General features: G+C 42.3%; 1 protein-coding gene across 2 annotated transcripts in view; it reads left to right on the top strand.

Annotated features, from left to right (window-relative positions):
- Positions 1 to 17,705, top strand: part of SNX27 (sorting nexin family member 27) — a 107,166-nt gene that overhangs the window by 31,302 nt on the left and 58,159 nt on the right. For both annotated transcript variants that reach the window (XM_012811792.2, XM_023519402.1), the window contains exon 2: positions 5,737 to 5,968. In XM_012811792.2, coding sequence (XP_012667246.1) covers positions 5,737 to 5,968 — 232 coding nt within the window. The remainder of the gene's footprint in view (positions 1 to 5,736; positions 5,969 to 17,705) is intronic.

The following is a 17,705-nucleotide window of genomic DNA, read 5'->3' as shown; positions in this document are numbered from 1 at the left end:
CCCAAGTAGCTGGGACCACAGGCGCCCGCCACAACGCCCGGCTATTTTTTGGTTGCAGCCGCCATTGTTGTTTGGCGGGTCCGGGCTGGGGATTCGTTGAGCTATAGGCGCCGAGCCTCCCTTGTGTTTTAATTGTATAAAGTTGAAATGTCTGTCTTACTGCTTGCAGTTATAGAAATTTGTTGTTTATTTTTAATGGGCTGCTTCTGAGGGACTAATTCCCCTTGAATTACTTTGTTGCCTATCACAGGGGAGTCAAAATAGTATTCTCTTTACAAGTAGAATAGCTCCGTGCTGTGTGCATATGTGGCGTACCTAGTTTTCCTTAGATACAGCTTTCTTCACAAGCAGCATACAAATTCTGACTAGAGCTTTTCCTCCTACTTCTTGGGAGTATTTATATTAGCTTTGCAGTTTCCCTAGCTGGCTAACTTTGGTTGAATAGAAGAAGTCTTATTTGAAGCCACTCCCATAAGCTAGCTTTGGCCTCTTACTGGGGCCAAATTTGGTCTTATGTAAAATTGAACATTTTATTAACATTATTAAGTGTCTCTTTATAATGCTTAAGACATAAATTAGGTATCCTCTAGTTTCCTAAGGAAACAAAATTTTGGTCATATTTGTGGGTTGTTGGAATTTTTGGCAGCCTTCATTTTTTCCTTCATTTAATTATGAAAAATACCAAACATAGAAAAGATGAAACAACTGTACAGTGAATATTTATATATCTACTACCTGGGTTCTATAATTGACATTTGTTTATTTGCTTAATCACATATCTGTTGAATTTTTTTTTCTTTCTTTTTTTATTTTATTTTTTTCTATTATGTTGCCCTTGGTAGCATGCTATGGCATCACAGCTTACAGCAACCTCAAACTTTTGAGCTTAAGCGATTCTCTTGCCTCAGCCTCCCAAGTAGCAGGGACTACAGGCGCTGACCACAATGCCTGGCTCTTTTTTGGTTGCAGTTGTCATTGTTGTTTAGTAGGCCCGGGCTGGGCTCAAACCCACTAGCCTCAGTGTTATGTGGTTGGCACCCTACTCACTGAACTACAGGTGCCGAGCCTCTGATGAATTTTTTCAATAGTGTATTTAAGCTATGACCTTTCTTTATGGAGGAAGCATAGATTGGTAGGCTCTATTGGGCAGTAGGTACTTTTTTGTGCAATAGAGGACTTAGCGGTTCCCTGATGCAGTGGTTTTGTGAAGGTGGCTATCTTGAACCCCATTATCGTTGATTGAAGAGTTTACTTTCAAATGAATTCCAACTAGATTATGTCACAAAGACAGAAGAAAGGCAAGGGAAATTGGTGGTAGAAAGGATTTACATCATCGGGGAGGCCAAAATACTACCAGCCTGTTGGCCCAGTTGTTATAAAGACTACAACACAAATAGCTATCATTTATGAGTTTGTTGCCCTGTTCTGGACTAGAGCTTTATCTCATTTTAGTTGTCATAACAATTCCATTAGCTCCATCTTATGGGTTAGAAAATTGAGGCTTAGATGGAGTAATTTATGTAAGGTCTCATCTGTTAAATGGTACAGTTGGTATTCAAACCCATGCCTGTTTGACTCTCAAAGTCATGCTTTGAACCCAAACTCTGTACTACTGAAAGTTTTCCTTTTGTTGTAAATTCATATTTTGCATTTATTTATGTCAGATTTGTACAAACTATTGAGCTACACCTAATTTGAGCCTAGTACGCGTACAATAGCATTCTTGTGGGAAGGAGTGTATCATGCAAACCTTGTTATGACAGTGAAGACCTCTTAATTCTTGTGGAAGGGGGGCTCTTTTTCTGAATCAGACATCCTGGGATTTTTACTGACCTCATTTCATTCTCTGAAGAATGAAGGAATTTCCCGCTTTGTATTAAGTTGTGGAATATATAGCATTCTTTCTGTAGCTGAACCAGATAAATAATAGCAAGTGTGTTTAGGATATGGCTCTGGAAGTTTTTTCATCTTTCTTTTTTAAAGAAGTTTTAGGGGGCAGCGCCTGTGGCTCAGTGGGTAGGGTGCCAGCCCCATATACCGAGGGTGGTGGGTTCAAACCCGGCCTCGGCCAAACTGCAACCAAAAAATAGCCAGGCATTGTGGCAGGCGCCTGTACTCCCAGCTACTTGGGAGGCCGAGGCAAGAGAATCGCTTAAGCCCAGGAGTTGGAGGTTTCTGTGAGCTGTGTGATGCCATGGCACTCTACCAAGGGTGATAAAGAGAGACTCATTGTTTTGGGGATGATAGCCTATTTGAAGCTTGGTCTTACTATAATAATACAGAAATAAAACCTCAGCAAGTGTCCTTGCTTCCTAGCTGCTCTTGGTGTAAGCCTCCCTGAAGTTCTTCTGGCAATTCTCAAGGCCTTTTTTTTTTCCCTTTGAGACACAGTCTCACTCTGTCACCCTGGTAGAGTGCCCTGGCATCATTGTAGCTTGCAGCAACCTCAAATTCTTGGATTCAAGAGCCTCCTGCTTCAGCCTCCTAAGTAGCTAGGACTATGGTGCCTGCTACCCAGCCCAGCTAGTTTTTCTACTTTTGCTAGAGATGGTCTAGCTCTTCCTCAGGGTGGTCCTGAACTCCTGAGCTAAGGTGTAAGCCACTGTGCCCAGCTTCAGGGATTATTTTTGAGAGTGACCCAAGTAGCATTGATTTGAAAACTGGGTGGGCCAGACATGGTGGCTCAGACCTATAACTATTGCTCTGAGAGGCCCAGGCAGGAGGATTGCTGGAGCTTAGGAATTTGACCCCATCTCTACTACAAATAGAAAAACTGAGGCAGAAGGATTGCTTGAGCCCAGGAGTTTGTGGTTGCTGTGATCTATCATGAAGGTATGGCATTCTACCCAGGGTAACCCAAGTGAGACTCTTGTCTAAATAAATAAATAAATAAATATATAGCCTACATAGTAAAAGTGGAAAAATTAGCCGGACTTCATGGAGTGCTGTAGTCCCAGTTACTCAGGAGGCTGGAACAGGAATATAGTTTGAGCCCATGAGTTTGAGGTTACTGTGAGTTTGCCTGATACTATGGCATTCTAGCCTGGGCAACAGAGTGAGACTCTGTCTCAGACAAACAAAAAAACAAACAAAAAACCCTCAGTGGGTGGAGGCATGTATTGAAAGCAATAGTTCTGAGTCTTTTTTTTTTTTTGAGATGGAGCCTCAAGCTGTCCCCCTGGGTAGAGTGCCATGGTATCATGCTCACAGCAACCTCCAACTCCTGGGCTCAAGCGAGTCTCCTGCCTCAGGCTCCCAAGTAGCTGGGACTACAGGCGCCCACCACAGCACCCGGCGATTTTTTGGTTGTAGCCATCATTATTGTTTGGCGGGCCCGGGCTGGGGATTTGAACCCGCCACCTTAGGTGTATGTGGTTGGCGCCTTAGCCGCTTGAGCCACAGGCGCTGAGCCAGTTCTGAGTCTTTTTGGAGACTACATATTCCTTTTTTTTTAGACAGAGTCTGACTAATCTGAATAAAAAGGCTAAATTTCCACCAGTGGAGAATGTTCTTTGTTTTCTTCTATAGTTCGCTTGTTGTAAAATTAATTGTTTGGGGTTTTTTGGTATATATTACACTTTTAAGTTATGAAGTGGAAAGAGTGCTGAATTTACTGGCTAGATTGTTAAATCCTAAAGATCCTAACTAAGAAAAGAGGCTAGCTGGGTGATCTCCTGCCTGTTTTGTTTATATAAATGATTTTTCAGACAGACAATTTTAGTGACTGAAAAGTTTATGGAAGGCTTGTAAGTAAAGTTAGTGTCATTTTTGGGAAGGAAAACCTTAATGATTTGGAACAAGACTGAAAAATAAATAAACTTTAAATATTAAATTGATTAGTGGCCAGGTGTTTATTTCCTAACTCTTGGGTTGGCCATGGGAGGTAGGACAGCTGTCCAGTAGTTTTTGCTGAAACAGCAGTCTGGGTCAGCATTTTGGGATGGTGGGTCTGTTTGCCGAGTGAGTTTTGTGAAACTCAGCATCTTTCTTGACAAAATTATCGTTCATCTACACCTTGGGGCTTTCCTTATTTCAGCTTTTTATACACAGTAAAATAGGTAGGGAAAATGTGTAGGTCGATTTACTATATAACCTTTGGTTTATGTGTTTTAGATTAACCTAATCACGTAGGGCTTTAAGTGAGGCAGCACAGAGCAGGAAAAAGTAGAATCTTTTTTTTTTTTTTTGAGACAGAGCCTCAAGCTGTCCCCCTGGGTAGAGTGCTGTGGCATCACAACTCACAGCAACCTCCAACTCCTGTGCTCAAGCGAGTCTCCTGCCTCCACCTCCCAAGTTGCTGGGACCACAGGCGCCCACCACAACTCCTGGCTATTTTTTCTTTTGGTTGCAGCCATCATTGTTGTTTGGTGGGCCTGGGCTGGATTCAAACCCGCCACCTTAGGTGTATGTGGCTGGCGCCTTAGCCATTTGAGCCACAGGCACTGAGCCAAAAGTAGAATCTTGAAATGGTTAATTGAAGTGATTGGAAGAAAAGAAGTTAGGTCAGATAATGAGATTTTAGAGAGGAAATCATTTAAAAAAAAATAACTGATAGAAGAAACTAGTGTGGGTAAAGATTAATATCATTTATTTATTTATTTTTGAGACAGAGTTTTACTTTCTCACCCCCCATAGAGTGCTATGGCATCACAGCTCACAGCAACCTTAAACTCTGACCTTAAGTGATTCTCTTGCCTTAGTCTCCTGAGTAGCTGGGACGACAGGTGCCTGCCACAACACCTGGCTACTTTTAGGGACAGGGTCTTGCTCTTGCTCAGGCTGGTCTCCATCCAGTGAGCTCAGGCAATCGCATGCCTTGGCCTCCCAGAGTGCTGGGATTATCGGCATGAGCCACCGAACCCAGCCCTGACTAATACCATTTAATTTCCAAAGTAATGAAACTTGGTATAAAGGAACATTAAGTTGACTAATTTGAGAATATGAGGAGAAATTAGATATAAAGGAATTATCTTGAGTCACAACTTCTTTTGAGTCTCTGTTTGCGAATTAAGCCAATGCATTTTGTGAAGTTTTTTTTTTTTGAGACAGAGTCTCACTTTGTCACCCTCTGTAGAGTGCTGTGATGTCACAGCTCACAGCAACCTCAAACTCTTGGGCGTAAGCGATCTTCTTGCCTCAGCCTCCCAAGTAGCTGGGACTACAGATGCCCACAATGACCCCCAGCTATTTTTAGAGACAGGGTCTCACTCTGGCTCAGGTTGGTCTCGAACTCATGAGCTCAGGCAATCTACCTGCCTCGGCCTCCCAGACTACTAGGATTATAGGCATGATCCACCGTGCCAGGCCATGAAGTTTCTTTTAACAGACTTCCCATGAGGTTTCAAAAGGACAAAGAGTACAGTTCAAGTGGGAGGATTGGGAAAAGCCACTTTGATTGTATACATGCTTATTTAGGATGAGGAAATTGGACTGTTTAGCTTAAAAAGCTTTGTTTCCTCCTCAGCTTTCCCCTTTTCCCATGTGCTTTCCTGAAGCTGTGTGGGGGATTCTAGGAAAGAAAGGGTAGGTCTTCTCACCTATTTCCATTTTTTCCCCCTGCCATAAGCTCACTCACATTAGGATCTGTAAAAACATAAGCAGCTTTTCTGGAACCAGATTAATCTTTGACTTTATGTTCATACTGTGTGACTGTGGAGTGGGGGCCGGAGGGTGGAGATACAAGGTGTTTGGACCCTTCTGGTTTATGGGATTGTCTTTTTCCCTTTTTCCCCTTAGGAACGGCGTGAATGTTGAAGGGGCGACACACAAGCAGGTGGTGGACCTGATCCGAGCAGGCGAGAAGGAATTGATCTTGACAGTGTTGTCTGTGCCTCCTCACGAGGCAGATAACCTAGACCCCAGTGACGACTCGCTGGGGCAGTCATTCTATGATTACACAGAAAAGCAAGCAGTGCCCATATCGGTCCCCACATACAAACATGTGGAGCAGAATGGTGAGAAGTTTGTGGTGAGTGTCAGCCTAAGTCAATCCTCAGACATCTAGCTTTTGTTTCCCTCAGTCTTATCGTTATGAAAATATAGCACTTGTGTAAAAGACTGCAACCTTTGTCAGTTTGTCTGCCAAGCAAATGGGTTCACATATAAATAAAAGACCCTTGATGCTGCTTTATTGCAGGAGATGAACTGCAGTAATAAAGAAGAGTCCTATTTCTGCTTAAATGTAATTCCATTTTATTTCTGGTCAGTTTCAAGTTTGTATTCTGGTCTGTTGAAAATGTGTGAGTTTTTGTTTCAGTTTCTCTTTTGTTTGTTCTTTTGTTGATTGCCATGTGTCTTTGCTAGTAGAAATCTCTCATATTGATTCTGTGAAGCTGTGGAACAAGATTAATTTTTTTTTTTTTGAGACAGAGTCTCACTGTGTTGCCCTTTGTAGAGTGCTGTGATGTCACAGCTCACAACAACCTCAAACTCTTGGGCTTAAGCGATTTTCTTGTCTCAACCTCCTAAGTAGCTGGGGCTACAGGCGCCCGCCACAATGCCTGGCTATTTTTGTTGTTGTTGCTGCAATTGTCATTGTTGTTTAAGCAGGCTTGGGCTGGGATCGAACCCACCACCTTCGGTGTGTGTGGCTGGCACTGTAACCACTGTGCTATGGGTACCAAACCGAGCAAGATTAATTTTAAAATAATTTGGGTAATACAAATTATGTCTTCTAAAATAATTCAAGTAATACAGAGGTTTATCCATTTCAGAACCTGTATGTCCCTATACTCTTTTCCACATCTTGTTCTTTTTCATTTTCTTTGAAGATATCTGTGTGAATACTTAACCCTGGTTATTCCTAAGGTCTTAATTATACTCTATAAGAGATTCCCTTGAGCTATTTCACACATTACTCATCCATTACTGTTGTAGATATGCAGGAAAGTCCATCTTGAATTTCAAGAGATTCACATGCCATCCCTTCCCTGAAGGCCTTTGTTTATCCTGTAAAGCCTAATTGCCACTAAAAGTTAAGATAGCCCAATCTTCTTAATTTTTCTCCTGGTTGCTGAATGTTTTATTTCACTTTGATTATTTTGGGAGTGTTGATTTAGTGAGACATGTTTTTTTTTTAGACAGTCTCACTGTGTTGCCCTTGGTCGAGTGAAGTGGCATCACAGCTCACAGCAACCTCAAACTCTTGGGCTTAAGCGATTCTCCTGCCTCAGACTCCCAAGTAAGCTGGGACTACAGGCGCCCGCTACAATACCCAGCTATTTTTTTGTTGCAGTTGTCATTGTTGTTTAGCTGGCCCATGCTGGGTTCCAACTTGTCAGTCTGGGTGTATGTGTCCAGCGTTCTACCCACTGAGCTATGGGTGCCACCACGTTTGTTATTCTTTGTAGAAAATGTAGTGTGTTCCATTAGATGTTGGCAAAAAAACTACAGGTGTTTAAAAGTGACCTGCTGACTAAGTTGTAATCTCTTGAAACTGGGATTTATCACCTTGCATATTAGTGAGCTACTAAACAATTATGATAAATTGTTTTTAGTGAGAAGATGGGAAAAGCAAGGAAACTTGAAAAATTGCAAAGGATTAAATAATATTTGTGATTGTATCTATAATTTAGCTGGAGATGATACACATAGGTCATATATCATCATGGACTTGGAATTCATACACAAAATGTAGAGTTTTACACTTCAAAAGTGCTTGCTTTGAATCATAAGGCATGTAAGGAATTGAAATCAAGGTCAGGTCCTCAGAGTAGAGCATATTGGATTTTGAGACCTTTTGGAAATTAAGACTTTGGGAACTTGAGAAAAGGAGTGAAACTATTAGTTGTCCTTTTAAAAAAAGTCAACTTTAGCAGTGCCTATAGCTCAGTGGTTAGGCACCAGCCACATACACTGAGGCTGACGGGTTCAAACCCAGCCCGGGCCAGCTAAACAACAGTGACAACTGCAACAAAAAAATAGCTGGGCTTTGTGGCAGGCACCTGTAGTCCCAGCTACTTGTGAGGCTGGGGCAAGAGACTTGCTTAAGCTCAAGAGTTTGAGGTTGCTGCAAGCTGCGACGCCACGTCACTCTACTGAGGGTGACATATTGAAACTCTGTCTCAAAAAAAAAAAATTAATTTTACTGAGTATAATTTACCCACATTAACATCCACCATTCACCTATGTTAAGTGTCTACTTTTATGAGTTTTAACTAGTGTTCACTGTCTTAACCACCACTACCACCACATTCTCGTTACCCCCAAAAGGCCTTTCATGTTCCTTTGTCTACCCTTGCCAACCACTGATAACTTTCTGTCACTATATTTTGCCTTTTCTGGACAATCTAATGAACACATTGAACATGAACTTTCCGTCTGGCAGTGTTCACTTGGTACAGTCCTTTAAGATTGATACTCATTGTTGCATATACTAATAATTTGTTCCTTTTTATTACTGAATAGTAGTCCATTGTATCAATTTACTATTATTTATTTATTACTAAGCATTTTGAGTTGTTTCCAGTTTGGGATTATTATTAATAAAGCTGCCATGAATTAATATTAATGTACAGGGTTTTTTTTTCTTTTTTTCTTTTGAGACAGAGTCTCACTTTGTCACCCTGGGCAGAGTGCCGTGGTGTTGCAGCTCACAGCAACCTCAAACTCAGGCTCAAGCCATTCTCTTGCCTCAGCTTCCCTGATAGCTAGGACTCCAGGTTCTGGCCACAACACCCAGCTAGTTTTTCTATTTTTAGTAGAGATGAGGTCTCACTCTTATTCAACCTGGTCTCAAACTCCTGAACTCAAACAGTCCATCTTCCTCAGCCTCTCAGAGTGCCAGGATTACAGAAGGGAGCCACTATGCCTGGCCTGTATACATGTCTTTATGTAGATGAGTTTTCGTTTCTCTTGAGTAGAGGTAGAGTTGCAGGGTCTTATGATAAGTGTAAATTTAATCATATAGGAGATGGCTAACCTACTTTCCGAAGTGGCTATACTATTTTTTTTTTTTTTTTTTGAGACAGTGTCTTAAGCTGTTGCCCTGGGTAGAATGCTGTGATGTTCTAGCTCACAGCAATCTCCAACTCTTGGGCTCAAGCAGTTCTCTTGCCTCAGTTTTTCTATTTTTAGTTGAGATAGGGGTCTTGCTTTTTTGTTCAGGCTGGCCTTGAATCTGTGAGCTCCAGCGATCCACCTGCCTCAACCTCCCAGAGTGCTAGGATTACAGGTGTGAGCCACCATGCCCAGCCTGGCTGTACTATTTCTGCATTTTCATCTGCACTAGAGAGTTCCAGTGACTCCATAGCCTCTTGAACACTTGGTATTTTCAGTCATTTTAACTCTAGTTGTTTTTATGGGGGATAGTGGTATCTCATTCTGGTTTTAATTTGCATTTACCTAATGACTTATGATGACAGGCTGATTTTTGTGTGATTAATAGCCATTCGTGGCTCGGCGCCTATAGCTCAACCGGCTAAGGCGCCAGCCACGTACACCTAAGGTGGCAGGTTCGAATCCAGCCCTAGGCCGCCAAACAACACTGACGGCTGCAACCAAAAAAATAGCTGGGCGTTGTGGCGGGCGCCTGTGGTCTCAGCTACTTGGGAGGCAGAGGCAAGAGACTCGCTTGAGCCCAGGAGTTGGAGGTTGCTGTGAGCTGTAATGCCACGGCACTCTGCCCGGGGGGAGAGCTTGAGGCTCTGTCTCAAAAAAAAAAAAAAAAAAAAAAAATAGCCATTCGTTCATCTTTATTGGTGAAGTATCTTCAACCTTTCTGCCCATTTAAAAAATTGAGTTATCTTATTTTGTTGTAAGGGTTCTTTACATATTTTTGACATAAGTCCTTTATCAGATAGATGTTGTTTTTTTTTTTTTTTTTGGAGACAGAGCCTCAAGCTGTCCCCCTGGGCAGAGTGCCGTGGCATTACAGCTCACCGCAACCTCCAACTCCTGGGCTCAAGCGAGTCTCCTGCCTCCGCCTCCCAAGTAGCTGGGACCACAGGCGCCCGCCACAACGCCCGGCTATTTTTTGGTTGCAGCCATCATTGTTGTTTGGCGGGTCCGGGCTGGGGATTCGAACCCGCCACCTTAGGTGTACGTGGCTGGCGCCTTAGCTGGTTGAGCTATAGGCGCCGAGCCTATCAGATAGATGTTTTATACGTATTTCTCTTAGTTTGTAACTTGCTTTTTCCTTTTTTAAAAAATTATCTTTCAGAGCAGCTCCTGTGGCTCAGTGGGTAAGGTGCCAGCCCCATATACTAAGGGTGGCGGGTTCAAACCTGGCCCTGGCCAAACTGCAACAAAAAAATAGCCGGGTGTTGTGGCGGGCAACTGTGGTCCCAGGTACTTGAGAGGCTGAGGCAAGAGAATCACCTAAGACCAGGAGTTGGAGGTTGCTGTGAGCTGTGATGTCACAGCACTCTACCGAGGGCAATAAAGTAAGACTCTTTCTCTACCAAAAAAAAAAATTATCTTTCAAAGAACAGAAGTTGAATATTTTAGGCCAGGCTCAGTGGCTCATGCCTGTAAACCTGGCACTCTTGGAGACTGAGGCGGGTGGATTGCTTGAGCTCGTGAGTTCAAGACCAGTCTAAAGAAGAGCTAGACCCCATCTCTACTAAAAATACAAGAAAAAATTAGCCAGAAAATTTTGCTGAAGTTCAGTTTATTGATTTTTTAATTTATGGTTAATGCCTTTTTGGTGTTCTAAGAAATCTACCTAACCCAAGGACAAAAATTTTTTATGTTTTCTTATAGAAGTTTTATAGTTTTAGCTCTTTTTTTGTAATATCTTTACTGTGATGTGATTTATATATCACAAATTCACCCACATAAAATGTGCATTTTCGTTGCTTTTAGTGTGTTCACAGAATTGTACGCTCATCACCACAATCAATTTTAGAACATTTTCATACTTCAAAAATAGCCTAGTACCCTATAGCCATCCTCCCCAATCTTCCATCCATTCCAGCTCTAGGTAACTGTGGATCTAGTTTCTATCTTACAGATTTGCCTGTATTGGACATTTCGTATAGATGGAGTCATACTGGGTATTTTGTGACTGGCTTCTTTCACTAACATATTTTCAAGGCTTATCTATGTTGTAGCAGTGTCAGTACTTCATTTTTATTGGCAAGTTAACATTTCATTGTATGGATATGCCACTTTTTTTTTTTTTTTTGGAGACAGAGTCTCACTACATCACTCTCAGTAGAGTGCTGTGGTGTCATAGCTCACATCAACCTCAAACTCTTGGGCTTAAGCAATTCTCTTGCCTCAGCCTCCCAAGTAGCTGGGACTACTACAGGCACCTGCCAAAATGCCCGGCTATTTTTTTGTTGTTGTCATTGTTGTTTGGCAGGCCCGGGCTGGATTGGAACCTGCCAACTCTAGTGTATGTGATTGGCACCCTACCCGCAGAGCTACAGGCGCCAAGCCATATGGTAACTTCTTATGTCCAACCTTCTTAGAAACTATCAATCTGTTTTCCAAAGTTTTAGCATGGTTTTTCACTGTTTTACTGTTGAGGTCTGGGATCTGTTTTGAGTTGTCATTTGTATCTTGTGTGCTATAAGGGTCAGAGCTTTATTTTTATTTATTTTTGCTTTTCATATTGCTGTCATCTTATTTCAGCAGTCTATGTTTAAGAGAATATCTTTCCCCTTTGAAGTACTTTGGCATCATTATTGAAAATCGTTTGACCATATCCGTGTGGTTCCGTTTCTCACCTTTTTATTCTGTTCCATTGCTTATATCTGAACATTTCAATATTTATGTCATTTGGGGTTGGCTTCTAATTTCCCTTAGAAATGTGCTGTATCCTTCTGGTAGTAACGTTGGATTGTATCTTGGACATTATGAATGTTATCAATATGTTGTATAGACTTTGGGTTCTGTAACATTTCTCTGAGGAGTACTGATGATTTTGTTTTTACCTGGCAATAAGTTCCATGTACATTTTGGAATTTTATATGGAATTGACACAGCTGTAAGGTGCATCCTCTCTTTCAGCCTTTTTTTTTTGTTTGTTTTTGTTTTTGTTTTTGTAGAGACAAAGTCTCACTGTATTGCCCTTGGTAGAGTGCCATGGCGTCACACAGCTCACAGCAACCTCCAACTTAGGTGATTTCTCTCTTGCCTCAGCCTCCTGAATGGCTGGGACTATAAGCACCTGCCACAACGCATGGCTATTTTTTTTTTTCAGTTTGGCTGGGGTCGGGTTTGAACCCACCACCCTCAGTATATGGAGCTGACGCCCTACACTGAGTCATAGGCACGGCCCTCTTTCAGCCTTTGAACTGCTACTTTGATTTCTGCATCGGTCAAGGAAGAAGTAGCCTGTGGTACATGTGGTTCATGCATGGAGTTCAGGGGTCCCTTCTTTAGCTCTCTCTTGTCTAGGATTCTTCACTTACTCTGGCAGTAGCCACAGTTGCCTAAAATCTTTTCCCTGTATCTTTGCATGAGGAAGATGTTCTGGTTCTGATTATAGTTGCTTCATTGGGCTACTTTGTACCTGATGCCTACTAGCAAGGCCAAGCCCCTGGAAGAAGGAATCCCACCCCTCCCTGTGTAGATCATTGTTCCATGTTTTGATTCCCTGCCACATTCTGCCTGGTTTTAGTTCAGAATCCTCAAGTAATTTTTTTTTTCTTTTTGGTCCAGAATTTGTAGTTATCAGTGTGTGTGAGTGATCTGTAGGGAGTTTAGATAACAATAGCTAAAGTGGAATCTTCAGTTCTATCAGGTTTTTCTTCATGTATAATGAAGCTATTATGTCTTCTTGATGAATTGACTGCTTTAACATTATGAAGTATCTCTCTTTATCCCTGGTCATAATCTTAGTTCTGAAGTCTTTGCTATTAATGTATAGCCACTAATAGGCACTTCAGCTTTCTTTGGTTATTAAACCAAAGAACCCACTGGGTTCAGCTTTCTTTGGTTAAAAGTATATACCTTTTTCATCCTTTTACTTTTAACCTCTTTATATTTTTATAATTAAAGTGGATTTCTTATAGAGGGCTTGCGTTGGGGTTTGCCTTTTTATCCAATCTGGCAGTCTCTTTTATTTGGAATGTGTAGGCTGTTTGCCCTTAGTATAATTATTGATATACATAGTTAGGTTAAATCTTATCATCTTGTTTTTGAAGAGATTAAACATGAGAAAAGAGGTGTTTTTTTTTTTTAATATTTGACCATATATTTATCATTTCTGGTATACTTGATTGCTTCATATAAATCCAATTTCCATCATCTTCCCACTGCTAGAAGAACTTGCATTAATATTTTTTATAGTACAGGTCAGTTGGAAATGAATTCATTTGGCTTTTGTTGGTTTGGAAAAGTCCTCATTTCACCTTTATATTTGAAAGATTTTTGCAGAGTATAGAGTTTTGGGTTTATTTATTTTTTCTTTCAGTACTTAAAAAATGTCACTTTAGTCTTCTGGTTTGCATAGTTTATGATAAGAAGCCAGCTTGTTTTAGTTTTTGGTCTTCCCTTCCCTATGTAATGTATTTATTATTTATTTTTTTATTGAGACAGAGCCTCAGTTTGTCACCCTCAGTACAGTGCCATGGTGTCTTAGCTCACAGCAACCTCAAACTCCTGGGCTTGAGTGATTCTCTTGCTTCAGCCTCCTCAGTAGCTGGTAGTACAGGTGCCCACCATAACGCCTGGCTATTTTTTTATTTGTTTCCCCCTCTTTTTTTTTTTGGTTAGCAGGCTTGGGCTGGGTTCGAACCCACCAGTCCCGGAGCATGTGGCCAGCACCCTACCCACTGAGCTATGGGCGCTCCCCCTGATGTTTTAGCCTCTGCTGGCTACCTTCAAAGTTCCCTCTATCTTTGGCTTTCAGATTTTGATTTGTATATGTCTAGGTGGATGACTCTGTAGTTGGTATCTTTTATGATTTTTGAAAAATTCTCACCCCATGTCTTCAGATATTTCTTTAGCACTGTTTTTCTCTCTCCTGTCTTTCTGAGATTCCAGTTGTCTGTTAGAATGTTTGCTGTCGTCCTGGAGCTTTTGGAGGCTCCATTCTGTTTTAGCTCTTTTTCTCTTGTTTCATTAAGGTCATTTTTACTGACCTCTCCTTTAAGTTTTCTGCTTCTTTCCTCAGCTGTGTCTAGTCTACTGATGAGCTTCTTGGAGGAATGCTTTATCCCTAATACTGTGCCTGTTACTCTATCATTTCCAGTTGATATTTGCCATTTCTTTCTTTCTTTTTTTTTTGAGACAGAGCCTCAGGCTGTCACCCTGCGTAGAGTGCTATAGCATCACAGCTCACAGCAACCTCCAACTCCTGGGCTCAAGCGATTCTCCTGCCTCCACCTCCCAAGTAGCTGGGACTACAGGCACCTATCACAACGCCTGGCTATTTTCTTTTTTTTGGTTGCAGCCATCATTGTTGTTTGGCAGGCCTGGGCTGGATTCAAACCCGCCAGCTCAGGTGTACGTGGCTGGGGCCTTAGCTGCTTAAGTCACAGGCGCCAAGCCTGATATTGCCATTTCTTATTTATTGAAATCATTATCTGTTCATACTTGTTTTCTACCTTTTCTGTTTTCATTAGATCTTTTAGTGTATGTGTATTAATCATAGCCATTTAAAGTCCCTATCACCTCTGAAATTGCTTTTATCTCTTGACAGCAGTATTGGGTATTTTTTTCCTTTTCCTTTTTGTCTGATAATAATTAATTGAATGCTAAGTATCACGTGTAGAACAGTAGAAATGACTGAAATAAATAGTATGTGAACCTGGAAATTTGGAAGCCCCTTCTTTTAGAGAATCGAGTCACTTAAGTTGGGATTGGGTTTTCTTATAGTTGTCATTACCTTTATTGCACCATAGACTTCAAGTTCTTCTAGTGATAGGCTGCTGTTATAGTGTGCTTTTAGGGGGGCCTAGGGTTTTGGAGGTTTTTTAAGTATTTCTGGCGCCAAGCTTTCAGTCGCCCTTGAGAGCCTGCCCCATAGACAGGTCCTCTCTTTGCGCTTGCTTCTCTGACTCTGATAGACTGTTCTTGCTCTTTACCTGCACAAGCCTCTTGGTAGAGGTCGATGCTGTGTGGGCCAGCTTTAGGCAGAGTCTGTATCCCTGTGTCTTGGCTATTTTGCCCCTTCTTCCTTTTCTTACACAAACTATAAGTACTGACTATTTTGCTTTTACTCCTTCCTCAGGCACTGTGGATCTTTGCCTGTGCCCTCTGAATGAGAGGGTTTGCTGCCTGTCTTAGTCTATTTTCTATGGCTAAAACAGAATAACAGACTGCATAATGTATAAAGTAAAGAGGTTTATTTGGTTTACAGTTCTGGAGGCTAGGAAGTCTGATGTCAGGAGGCCACATCTGGGGAGGCCTTCTTCCTGTGTCATGACGAGGAGGAAAGCGGCACATGGTAAAGAAGCATTGAGAGATAGAGAAGGGGGCAAACTCCTGACTTAACTGACCGAGTCTCCCAGGACAGCATTAATCCTTTCCTGTGGGCATTGCCCTAATGACCTAATTACCTCTTAAAGGTCCCTCTTAATACACTCCCAATGGCAAATTTCAGCTGTAGGGTTGCAGGGGACATTCAAACTATAGCACTGCCTATGCCCAAACAGCCTAAAGTTTTGCTTAGAAGAGAATGTATCGTGGGGTGTGGTGGATCATACCTGTAATCCTAGCACTTGGGAGGCCAAGGTGAGTGGATTGCCTGAGCTTACAGGTTTGAGACCAGCCTGAGCCAGAGTAAGACCTAGTCTCGAAAAATAGCCGGGTGTTCTGGTGGGCGCCTATAGTCCCAACTACTTAGGGAGACTGAGGAAAGAGAATCACTTGAGCCCAGGAGTTTGAGGTTGCTATGAGCTATGACACCATAGCACTCTACCCAGGGCAACAAAGAGAGACTCTGTCTCAAAAGAAAATTAGAGGAGAAGGTATAGGAGAGTAAGTGAGCACTGTATTTCATTGATCCGTCCCCTAACAATTGCTAATCACCTCCTCTGTTCCTAGGCCACCAAGCGAGAATATCTGTAGTCTCCTGCCCTGCCCCTAGGCTTTCTTCTGAACATAGTAGAGGCCCACAGAAAAGATTTGCAAGTTAGTACTGAGTCTTCTTGTGTATGGGGTAGAAGTGCTCTTTATTTTATTTTTTAATTTTAATTTTTTATTTTTTTGAGACAGAGCCTCAAGCTATCCCCCTGGGTAGAGTGCCATGGCATCACAGCTCACAGCAACCTCCAACTCCTGGGCGCAAGCGAGTCTCCTGCCCCAGCCTCCCAAGTAGCTGGGACTACAGGTGCCTGCCACAATGCCCGACCATTTTTTGTTTTGGTTGCAGCCATCATTGTTGTTTGGCGGGCCCGGGCTGGGGATTCGAACCCGCCACCTTAGGTGTATGTGGCTGGTGCCTTAGCCGCTTGAGCCACAGGCGCCAAGCCTATTTTTTAATTTTTATTTTGGAGACAGAGTCTCACTCTTTGCCCTAAGTTGAGTGATGTTGTATCATCGCTCACAGCAACCTCAAACTCTTGGGCTTGAGCAATCTTCTTGCCTCTGCCTCCCAAATGGCTGAGACCATAGGCACCCACCACGATGTCTGGCTTGTTTTTTCTGTTTTTAGTAGAGATGGGGTCTCACTCTTGCTCAGGCTGGTCTTGAACTCCTGAACTCAAGTTATCCACCTGCCTCGGCCTCCCAGAGTGCCAGTATTACTGGAGTGAGTGCCCGGCTTTATTTTTTATTTTTTGAGACAGAGTCTTGCTTTATCACTGGGCCTAGAGTGTAGTGGCATCATCACTGTTCACTATGGTCTGATACCCCTGGCTCAAGTGATCCTCCTACTCAGCCTCCCAAGTAACTGAGATTATAGGTGCACACCACTGTACCCAGCTAATTTTTCTATTTTTAGTGGAGAGAGTGTTTCACTTTGCTCTGGCTAGGTCTCTAGCTCCTGTGGTTCTAATTTATTTCCCTAATTACTAATGATGTTGAACATACCTTTATATTCTTATTGGCCACACGAGTGTCCTTTTTTGTAAAATACCTATTTATGTGTTTTGCATACTCTTACATTGAGTTATACTTTTTTTATTGATTTGTAGCATTCTTTTTTTTTTCTTTTTAAGAGACAAGAGTCTCACTTTGTCGCCCTCGGTAGAGTGCCGTGGTATCACAGCTCACAGCAACCTCCAGCTCTTGGGCTTAGGAGATTCTCTTGCCTCAGCCTCCCAAGTAGCTGGGACTACTGGCGCCCACCACAATGCCCAGCTATTTTTTTTTTGTTGTAGTTGTTATTGTTTGGTAGGCTCCAGGCCAGATTCTAACACACCAGCCCTGGTGTATGTGGCTGGTGCCCTAGTCACTGAGCTACAGACGCCGAGCCTTGTAGCATTCTTTATATGTTCTTGAGAATCTTCTCACACCCATTCCATTGGTAAAAATTAAGAGAATATTTTTATAGCTTGCTGCCAGGAGAATGAATTAGTGTAATCCCTTAGGTGACACGTTGGCGTTGGCTCCTGAAGTTGAGTGTGCATGTGTCTCAGAGCCCTGCAGGCCCACTCTGCGCACATACTCAGAAGAATCTTTTTCACTTATACAACAGGCAGGTGGCATGTATACAGATGGGTTTTTTTTTGTTTGTTTGTTTGAGACAGAGCCTCAAGCTGTCCCCCTGGGTAGAGTGCTGTGGCATCCCAGCTCACAGCAACCTCCAACTCCTGGGCTCAAGCGAGTCTCCTGCCTCAGCCTCCCAAGTAGCAGGGACCACAGGCACC

This window comes from Otolemur garnettii, unplaced genomic scaffold (genome assembly GCF_000181295.1).
Source record: "Otolemur garnettii isolate 467f Iridium unplaced genomic scaffold, OtoGar3 scaffold00174, whole genome shotgun sequence".
In the NCBI taxonomy this organism is placed as follows: domain Eukaryota; kingdom Metazoa; phylum Chordata; class Mammalia; order Primates; family Galagidae; genus Otolemur; species Otolemur garnettii.
Note: the sequence above shows the minus strand (reverse complement) of the source record. Positions and strands in the feature narration are given on the sequence as shown.